At 40.0% G+C, this 10,951-nt stretch overlaps 1 protein-coding gene across 1 annotated transcript; it reads right to left on the bottom strand.

Annotated features, from left to right (window-relative positions):
• Positions 1 to 564: 564 nt before the first annotated feature.
• Positions 565 to 10,848, bottom strand: LOC148735256 (uncharacterized). Its single transcript, XM_088754146.1, has 4 exons — positions 10,707 to 10,848; positions 10,245 to 10,370; positions 1,225 to 1,407; positions 565 to 953 (listed from the first exon to the last, which is right to left on the bottom strand). Exons 2-4 carry the CDS (start codon positions 10,335 to 10,337, stop codon positions 645 to 647), a joined length of 585 nt encoding a protein of 194 aa, XP_088610272.1. The 5' UTR covers positions 10,338 to 10,370; positions 10,707 to 10,848; the 3' UTR covers positions 565 to 644.
• Positions 10,849 to 10,951: the final 103 nt, after the last annotated feature.

Raw genomic sequence — 10,951 nt, 5'->3', positions numbered from 1 at the left:
GCTGCTTTGAGGCAAAAAGGAGACATTAACGAAGGACTGCCCATGCTGAATGGAGATGTTGTGATTTATTATCATTTTACGGTGATAGGTGGACCCTTTTGATATATTGTGAGTAGCTTTCTCGTCAAGGGGTAATATGACGGTGATTTCACGTGAGGGATCAGTCATGTTTATAATGTCTCCTTTATCGTCTCTCACTTCTAATCCTGCAACATGTGACGTCACCCTCTCACTAGTTTGGTCCCAGGTGAAAGGGTTAAATGGAGTAGTCCACATCTACAAGAGAAAGGCGCAAAAGATAAATGAATGAGCTCCACAAAGCCTCCTTCTCTATTAATACTGCCATAGGATGAGGCTTCAAGCTTCCTAAGTCTTCTCACTCTCCCGAAGAAAAAAAGTAGATTGAAAGTTAAGGGGCAAGGTGATAATGGAGTGATAATCCATATGGTTATACCGTGGTTTTGTTTTGTGCCTATTAACTTGGATACTGTTCTTTGTCGCCTAAACGCTTAAGTGCACAACTTATCTTGCTAGAGCCGGGTAAATAATGATAAATCAATATAATTAGCATTAGATGAGCAAATTCTGGGTTTCAGTTCTTCAAATCTTTGGCTTTGCGGGTTCGCACGACTTTGGAAATGAAGTCAGTTACTGGGTTTTATTCCTTGTCCCTTCTTAACGTAACAAATCCAACGTATAAAAGTGACCTTATCTCCTACCTCCAGGAACGAGATGATTTTTCCATTTGGTTTTAGATCAGGTATTATGAATCTGCTTCGATCTGCAACAATTGTGAAGTTATTTACTTCACCTCCACGAAGAGACATAACTGTTATGCTCAAATATTTTGACTGTATTGTATAATTTCCCGGCGTGGCATTTGTTAATGACAGGCGTAGTACTCGAATAATCTGATCCTTCAGGGAGAGAAGGGTCTTTGTGGCGTTTAAATTCTGAGGATGTAAGAGAAATCGTAACTAATTCTTAACCATAATACCATATGAGGTATCAAAACCTCACAGCGTTGAAATTTATGTTTGTTAGAAATAAGCGACTGATAAACTTGACTAGCATGCCGTGTCGATGAGTTGTATTGTTCATTACAGAAAACTGTCGGCACTCTTACTGTCTTGAAATCTCTAAAAACCTAGGCATCTAAAATTTGTTTACTCACTTAATCATGTGTTTATACCATTTTTTAAAGGAACTTAATATCAAACAAACCTTGTTCGATTCCGTTCTGTTTGAAAAATGTGACTTTTTTAATCCAATTTTAAGTGCTTTTCCAAGGTTGAAGAGAATGTTCTCTACTAAAGCTGCGAAGCTTGAATTGAGCCTTGATTCAGATCTTCTGATATCATCACTGACATTCTCCACAATGTTATTCAAAATATTTGTAGTTCTTAACTGAAAAAGAAATGTGAGAAATACACTGGAAAGTTTTTAAGCACTTACCCTGGATTTTACCGACGAAGACATAACTTGCACTTATGGTGGGATATAATTCTTCTAGTCAGGCTAAATAAATATTTTGAATATCACACTTAGCTCTGAGCTCATTGCTCCAGATCAAACACGGAAAAATCATCAGGTGGCTTTTGATAACACACATACATACGGATGTTGATTGACCACTCCCCATGGGGGCTTTTCAGGGCTAATTCCCACCCAGCAACCACCCCAGGGGAGGACATCCACCAGACAGTAATCTCGTGCATGGGAAATTAAGAGGCTATCCACCTAAGAACGGATAAGGCAAATTTCGGACCTTCACCGATTTCCCTGATTTTTACTGTGAAAGTCGATACTTCTATCCCATGAACAAATATTGCGTTTATTTTGAATCAGTCTGGTTTTTTCACTTTTTACGAGATATTTTTCAAGGTGACCTCAAAGGCACCCATTGTCCCCCCGGACCTCCATAATTTAGATACAAAAGTCGATCGCTGCTGTGGCCGTATTTTCAACTTTAACGAGCTTTCTATTTTATTTGTCTAAGATCAACCCTCTGCCACTACGTTAACGGTCAAATGATTACACTGTAGATATTTTTCACTGAGTTACAAATTTTTCTAAATACTTACCTCGAGCACTGAAATTTGTGATGCGTGAGGTACATGTGGTTGAAAGCTATTTTCTCTTATGTGGGACCTGATCTAGAGTCAAATCTATTACAGCCTATTACAGCCTATAAGCACTTACACCTAATAAGTAAATTATGGAATAAAAATTTTGGGCACTCTTCATGGCGCGCCGCACAGAGCTTTGCAAATTTCACAAATATTCGCCATTTTGATCGAAATCTAAGATAACGCGATCCGACTAACAGGTAAATTTGGGATCTGAGAGCTTGTTACAAATCATAAAATAAAACTGAAGAGCGGATTTTTATACTGAAAAATACATATCATGCGACTTTTTCGCCGTTAAGTTGAAAACATTGCTGTTCTAAAGAGGAAAGACCTGTGTTTATAGATACTAAATTATGCAAATTAGCGTCATTTAAAATTGTGTCCATAAATTTTTTTTCTACAATGTTCTTAAACACAAAGAGCTGTCTCTTTTAACTGAAGAGCATATTATTCCACACTTCTAAGGCAAGGTATTTCTTTAGTTTATGGCCATTGTCATCTCCCACGAAGCGCTGATTAAGTAAAACAGCTGTGTTTGTGTTTGTTTTATCATCAACCACTGAGAAGTTGACATCGAAGATCTTACCAGTAATATTTCCTTAACTTCTCTTCAGTAGCAAGAGATGTTTTTTTTTCCGGCAAGACCAAGAGAGCTCGTTTTCCTGACAGCCTCTTATATCCTATGCCAGATTATTTTTCCCTTCTTCGAAAATTTGTTTACTTCGCTGTAATTCAATTAAAATCCGTTGAGATCTACACTAGTTGTCAAGTAACATTAACGAACTTAGCTGCGGAAGCATTCATGCTGTAGTGTTTGTTTATCGGAAAGATGTCTGCCGAACCCTTAAATTGTTCTCTTTACGAAATAGCACAGACTCCTTCTGGGGCTAGTAGGGAAGAAACGAAGCACGTTTTGCTCTCCGACTGCAATGCAGATATATCCGCCCGTTTAGTTAGCTGCCACTTATCCAAGTGCAGCGCTATTACGGAAGCCGAGCTGATCATGGCAAGAACGGGAATACAACATTTGTCGAGGAGTCAACTCGCGGGTATGACAATCTGCCCGAGGCACCGACACTCACTAGGAAGATTCTGGAGGGGTCCAAGATCCTGCCAATACCCTGCCCACACCGGAAAAACTACAAGTGTGTCGGGCAGCCACGTTGTAATCTTCCAAATGGCCGACCAAGTTAAAATTATAATTGGCGTAATCGCTGCTGTTGGATCACGTAAGTACCATAAGCCTTAACTTGCGGTTCGCTAGTTCTATTTTCCAGCCCTGCACTCCTACAAGTCTACCCTTACTATACACTACTCCTAAAAGTTTCTGTTATTGTTGCTCACATTTCAACGTTCCCGTAGCTCATACTAAACTGCCGAATAAATTTCTTCCTTTTTCTAAATATTTTTCGTGCTCTTTCTTTTTTTTTTTTTTTTGTTATTTGTTTTTTGTTTTATTTTTGTTTTGTTTTTTTATTTGTTTTAATTTTTTTTTTTTTTTTATACTGGCCTGCGTAGCTGGCAACTTAGTGAGCGGCAATATTCTGGAGCGGTGGATGGGGTGTGTAAATTTCCTCCCATTCCCCTCGCGTCGACGCACCTTACCGCTCAAGAATACTCTTCCTTTAAACACATACACAAGGAAGTCAGCTTGTCAGGCCTGTAATAATATACATTACGATCGCGAGTTATTAATTGTTTGCACTAATCTATAGCTGTCTGCACCACTTGCCGGAAGAAGCATGCTGAACGATTGTTGAGTTTAAGATGGCGGGGTTCTGCCGAAGGTTCACAAGACCAAGAGGGAGCAGTTTCTGAAAGGTCTGTTGGATCTATTTATTGTCCCTGAGATTCCGTACTTTTCTCACTATGTATTTAGCTTGCGCATGCCACATCAGTCAGGCAAGGAAATCAGAAAAATAATGTGTTAGTAGCTGTGGAATAAACTTAATATGAAAACAAAACTCCTGGATAAAAGATGAAGCCCTTCTTTTTTTCGCAAATTAACCCTTATATATGTCTTTCCGTTTTACTGAATCTTTCAATAAAAAGAGGCATTATAGCTGATAAAGTATGTCCAGAAATGCCCGTTTACCTGTCCCGTTGTTAGTGAGACTGTCTTATCTCTCAGACCAGCCAGATCGGATGCGAAAGCTGCTATACAAGCACATTCAGCCAAAATGGAAACCACTCCATTCCTTCATTTTCTCACTCCAAAGCGTTGCTCTATTTCCGGCTGGGGTCCAGGGAGTGCTCAAGCAACCTCTCTTCAGAGCACCGACACAGAGATTCTCAGCACTTACAACGCAGCGATGGACAAAATTGCCAGCAATATTACTTGCACGCGACTACCACTAACTTCACAACAGGACTCATGGGATGAAAGCACTGCAGCACAACGACAATACTGTATCCACAAAGCAGCTGAAGGCTGCATGCTGGTATGAGATGTGATAGCCCCAAACGACGGCAAGCGGCTTTTTCATGCCTTGGTATCTCCAGGTGAAGAAAAGAATGATAAAGTAGTAGCCGATGACCTGCTGAAAGCTTTGATGACCGCTTACAGGAATGCTGAAGCCAAAAGCACCAAAACGCAAATTCTAAGCCTTTATGCCTATAAGTATTCGATTAGCACGTTAAAGAAACTTCACTCACCATACGATAAGTTGTCAACTCGTCAGATACAAAGAGCGCGGTGTCATGCAATAACAATAGGTCCTGGAAGAGTGCCCGAGAAGAAAAAACATCATCGTGTGTGCATTGATATGAGTAAAGTGGACCATTTTATCGAAGTTCATTAATCGTCCATATTTTTACCAGGACGTGTCTTACGGAACTAGGTCGCTGCAGTTAGGCAGTGGTGACACCAGTGAGATGCCGAACGTCGTGCGTACAGTGACGCGCTCTACAATGATTAGAGAGTACATGCAATTCTGTCAGGAGGAGACGCTTGAACCTCTAGGTCGCTCCACTTTATTCAAGATTCTTGAAGTCAGAGAAGCCTCACAGAGAAAGTTCCATAAAATTGAAATGATAGCCGACGACTTAGAGAAAGGGGGAATGAAAAGGCAATGGGGCGCTGAAGTCAAAGAAAGGCTGAAGAAAACAAAACGCTACTTGAAGACTGATTTTCGCGTTCATTGTAATCCAGAGGAGGCTGTATGTCCTGATCATTGCCGTAAGCTCGCTCTTAGTGATGAACAAGATCTCGACTTCCAGGAAAATTGTTCCCACCAACACACAGAAAACTGTAAGGAGTGTCAAAATCTGCGAAATGTCCTTGATGAAGTCGAAGACAAAATTCGAGGACCGTCTTGGAGACCTTACAGCAGCGAGCAACGAGATGATCTCCTCTATGACTTCAAGCTGGCAAAAACCGATGTTTTGCAGTGGAAGGCTCACATTGTTCGCTCCATAAACCAGGAAGCAGCAAAGCAAGATCAGCTGAAGATGATAAGCACCAGTCAAGACTGTGCATTAGTCATAATGGACTGGGCAATGAAATTTATCCAGCTTAGATTTCGTGAGAAGCAGTCCGACTGGTTCGGCAAGAGAGGAATGAGTTGGCACATCCCGACAGTGATCACAAGTGATCCAAACCACAAAGGAAAACTAGAACTGCAGTCCTATGCCCATCTGTTTGACACATGTCAGCAGGACTGGTTCGCCGTGTGTTCCATCATAGAGAGTACACTAAAAGAAATTAAAACCAAGAGGCCCCACATCACTCAAGTTTACCTAAGGTCCGATGAAGCTGGCTGTTATCATAATAATTATCTCATTGCCGCAGCAAGAGGCATCGGTCAGCGGCAGGTATTGAAGTCTTTCGGTATGACTTTTCAGAGCCACAGTATGGCAAGGATGTGTGTGATGGTATCCTGTACCCAATGCAAACATGCATCCGACGTTTCTGCAACGAAGGACACGACATTCTAACAGCGGGAGACATGAGAAAGGCGCTCTCTGAGAGACCAGTGAAAGGTACATCCGCGTGCGTATGCGAAGTTGAGGAGTTTAAGAGAACCTTAGAAGTGAACAGGATAGATGATTTTAGCAAGCTACACGACATCCAGTTTGGGGAAAAAAGTATACGTGCGTGGGGGTCGTACGGAATAGGACGTGGCAAGGAGATTTCTTACGACCAGCTAGTTTCAAATGACCAAGAGGACACCGCTCTCGTTGTAAGTAAGGAGTTCTTCCCTTTTCACAATGCACGTGTGTATGAATACACAGTTCCTGGAACAGAGGGTTCAAATGAAGACGATGATTTGGACGATTCAAAGATGGACATGTTTGAATGTTCGGAGCCTGGATGCGTGAAGAGTTTCCAAACGTTTTCAGAGCTTGAGTTACATTTGAACGTAGGGGACTATTGTGTGAAGGACGAAAGGCTGTCAGAAACAGTATATGATAAAATCCGTAGAGATTGGGCAGAGAGGATTACTACATCAGTCAGCATCACTGACGAACCACAGTGCGAAACTAGTACCCACCAGGTTGTACGTGATTCAATGCCCCCAGTAAACACTGTCAGTATGGGCTGGGCCCTACTCAAGCCACGAGCAAGATCCACTAGATTCAGTGGCAAAGTTAGGAATTATCTAACAGCAAAGTTTGATCTAGGCGAACAATCAGGGCTAAAAGCTGACCCTCAGCAAGTTTCAAATTATATGCGAAAGGCTAGAGACGAGCAGAACAATAGGTTGTTTGACCGAGACGAGTGGCTTACCAAGAGCCAGGTGCAGGGGTTTTTCTCTCGCCTTACAGCAAACAGAAAAAGGCAACGAACACCCTCAGAAATCGAGAAAAATCCGAAGGAACTGTCCCTAGAGGAAGAAGAAGCTGAACGACAACGGCTGATGGAACACATCCTTAATGAACTAAAGCCGCAGCACCCTTTGTCCTACGATGCCTTTAATCTGTGCGAGTGCGCAAAGGAGAATAAGCTTAGTCTTTTTAATGTAGCAATGCTCAAAGAAATCTTGTCGTTTTATGAAGTACCATTTAAATCAAGAGACAGGAAAAAAGACCTTATTGAGCAACTGATGTCATTTATACAGGAATGCCAATGCTTTAATTAAACTATATCAGAAGCTGCATAGCCCAGGAAAACAAATGATAGTGCCTGTGGAGTGAGTTTGTTTCAGAACAATAGGCACAGCCTCAAAGTAACCCGATAAACAGTTGTACTCAGCGAATTAACGTACTCACTTCTGAGAGAATTCGCAAAAATCTCTCAAAATTTGTCGTTATTAAGTTTGTGGCGATGTTTTTAACTCGCAAAAAATTAAAAGAGAAAAAAAAAAGGAAAAAATACCACCCTGACCGTGGGAGATGTTAGCGGCATTTACGCGTAAATATAGGTTTGTGACTTTCTTAATTTCGAGAAATTAATATGTGAATTTTGCAGGAGTTTATTAAAATGCCAGTTTGAATCATTTGTATTATTTTTCATTTTCTCCCGGTAGGATTCTCCTACTCTCGATGGCGCAATCATATTGCATATCTTCGGGATTCGCGTTTGGTTCGACGACAAGACAAACCTCTGAAACTAGATGTTGCGTGACCAGACGTAACGGACTCAGTCAAGTTGAAAAAGTAAACATGTAAAATTCACCTCTTCAACAAATACCGTTTTGAAATGATGAATATATGATTACAGTATATAGGAACTGTGGAACGAGAAGAAGTTCATCGCAATTATAGACGAAACTTTTAATTTTCGAAAATAAACCTGAAAAATTCATGCTTGAACGACTTGAACGTGTTTCGAACCCTTGACTTTTGCAACACCGCCGGTTCAGCACTCTAACCATTAGGCTAACAAACCAACTGTGATGCCATTCTAAAAATGATGATGAATAACTTGCTAACCACTTAAAAGGAAAACTTTAGCAAATAGCTGGAAGAATTGGTTAAATCTGGCAAATTGGCGACAATAATATACACTAGTGAAATGAACAACTTCTTCAACAACAAGTTCCATTGACACGTCGTTGATAACTGAAAACAAAGGCTAGCGCTCTTGAACATTACGTAAGTTTCTCAAGTCCAAAAGGGATACAACATTAACGTCTCTACTTCTATAGAAACTATTGTTTGCATGGTCAAATATTGCTTCGGAAACTATTTTGGACGCGTGTGTCGAAAAACATGGAACGCATGCAGCTAATTTGCATATGACCACAGAGAAAGATTTTTCTGAAACATTTCCTCCATGCCATGTAAGACGGACAAAACAATTTTTTTTATCGATTTTGATACTTCATTAAGGAGTTGGTACTTTATCTTCAAGCAGTTTTAGGCCGTTAGGGCTTAGAAATCGGATTTATGTGCGGATCGTTTTATCTTTGGTTCCGATCAAAATGGCGAATATTTGTTAAATTCGCAAAGCTCTCTGCGGCGCGCCATGAAGAGTGCCCAAAAGTACTATTCCATAATTTACTTATAAGGTGTAAGTGCTTATAGGCTGTAATAGATGACTCTAGATTAGGTCCCACATAAGAGAAAATAGCTTTCAACCACATGTACCTCACGTATCACAAATTTCAGTGCTCGAGGTAAGTATTTTGAAAAATTTGTAACTCAGTGAAAAATATATACAGTGTGATTATTTTACCATTAACATAATGGAAAAAGGTTGATCTTAGACATAAAATAGAAAGCTCGTTAGAGTTGAAAATACGGCTACACCAGCGATCGACTTTTGTAGCTAAATTATGGAGGTCCAGAGGGGAAACTGGGTGCCTTTCAGGTCACCTTGAAAAATATCTCGTAAAAAGTGAAAAAACCAGACTGGTTCAAAATAAACGCAATATTTGTTCATGGGATAGAAGTCTCGACTTTTACAGTAAAAATCAGAGAAATCGGTGAAGGTCCGAAATTTGCATTATCCGTTCTTAGGCGGACAGCCTCTTAACGTCTCCTACCCCTAACCCTGTAGGAGACGGGACCTCCGTTTATTCGTCCCTACCCGAGAAGACTAGAATATCCAACCATTTCCTTGTCCATAATGTTCGCTTAAAAAAGATATTCTATATATAAGACTAAAAGATTAGGAAAAAAATTATTAAAAAATGTTTAAACTAGACGTTTTCGGCTGTTTACCATCATCATTTTATAATAATAATAATAATAATATAATATATATCGATTTCTATAGCGCATTTCCATATAAATGCTCTAATGCGCTTTACAACACTGTGCGGGTGACTTTTCCAGACTGCCGGAGGCAGTTTACAATTAATAAAGGAGAAATTTTACAGATGCCCCCTCCCCCCATTCCCAGTAAACAGGCCAGACCACATCACAGTAACCTCGTGATGTGGGTTCTTTAACGTCCCCTGCCCAAATTAACTAATTGATAGGTGCAGGAGACGGGACCTCCGGCTTTACGTCCTATCCGACAAGACGAAGCAATTTGAGTGAAGCGTCTTGCTTAAGGACATAACGTCAAGCCCAGCCAGGACTTGAACCCGGGCCATCAGACCCAGAGTCCAGCGCACGGACCACTGGACTACTCACGCCTCATCATTTTCAACCCTTATGATGGTAAACAGCCAAAAACGTTTGGTTTAAATATTTTATATTTTTTTTCCTAATCTTTTAGCCCTCTGCATAGAATAATCATTTCTTGATATAGAAAGGTAGCATATTCTTCTCACTTGTTTTAAGACTTTGAGTGTTAGTCCGGCCGAGGCTCAAACCCTCGACCTCCCGCCCATCAGTCCAGCGCTCTATCCATTGAGCTAACTGGGAATAACATCTATGATTTTTTTGAGATTGAATAGTAATTCAGCAATTGAGCTTTAAGACTCTCTAACACAAATTTTTGAAAACGAATTATCTCAAATTTCAAATTAGACGAAAGGTCATCTCACAGGTTTTACTAGCCAATGTGGATTGCAAACGTCAGTTTTAAGATGAACTTATTTTATTATTTAGAATGGAAATGTATGGTTGACGACGTGTTTTCCTTATTGACAGTAACTTACTATTTCAAGTTTGATAATTCACTGTACCATCTAAACAAACGAGCTAAAAGCTTAAATTAACAAAGATATTGCTAGAAAGTAAAATTACTTACGATATGCAAAGCATAAGGAAACTCACCAATGCAGAAGTAGAGAGATCTTCCATTCCACCCAACAGAGTGCCAAGAAGTAAAGAAACCCTAAGGACATCCTGGGCAGTTTCCATCGTCATGTCTGATGTCAAGTTAAGCACAATCTCCTCCAGCTGCACAATCAAGACAAATAAAGTATATGTCGCAGCGATTCTTTATTTTCTAAATTACACCGTGGAACAATTTTGAGTTTTTAATACACTAAAATCCAGCAAGAACCACCTTACTCAGGAATGTGTGAGTATGAAATGTGATCATTTAGAGAAAGAAACTGATTTTGGTTCACTCTCTTAGGTGGGCTCGGACTTCTTCCAAGCTAGGATACTACTGGTAAGTAAAAACCAATTTTAAAAAAAAGAAAGTATCAATCGGTCTGATGTTGGAGTTTTTCTTTTCTGGGAATATTAGCTGTACACGTTAGAAATTTAAGCTGAAACTAATATACCAACCTGAGGACATCTCTGAACGCCTCCATTGATTGAAAGTAAACTTTCTAGCACCAACCATGTTCCAAGAGTTTTATTTTCCTTTCCAATGTATTCATATATTTTCTCAATCCAGTCTTCGCAAGTTGACGTTGTTGATTTAACCTGAACAGCGTAAACATTTCAAATATATTCAATAGTTCAAAAAATTTCTTCAGCTGATATATGGAACGGAGTTTATTCTAATTTAAAAAAAACCTAGACCCTTT

Source organism: Stylophora pistillata, chromosome 3, assembly GCF_964205215.1.
Source record: "Stylophora pistillata chromosome 3, jaStyPist1.2, whole genome shotgun sequence".
NCBI lineage: Eukaryota > Metazoa > Cnidaria > Anthozoa > Scleractinia > Pocilloporidae > Stylophora > Stylophora pistillata.
This window is presented reverse-complemented; position numbering and strand designations above follow the sequence as displayed.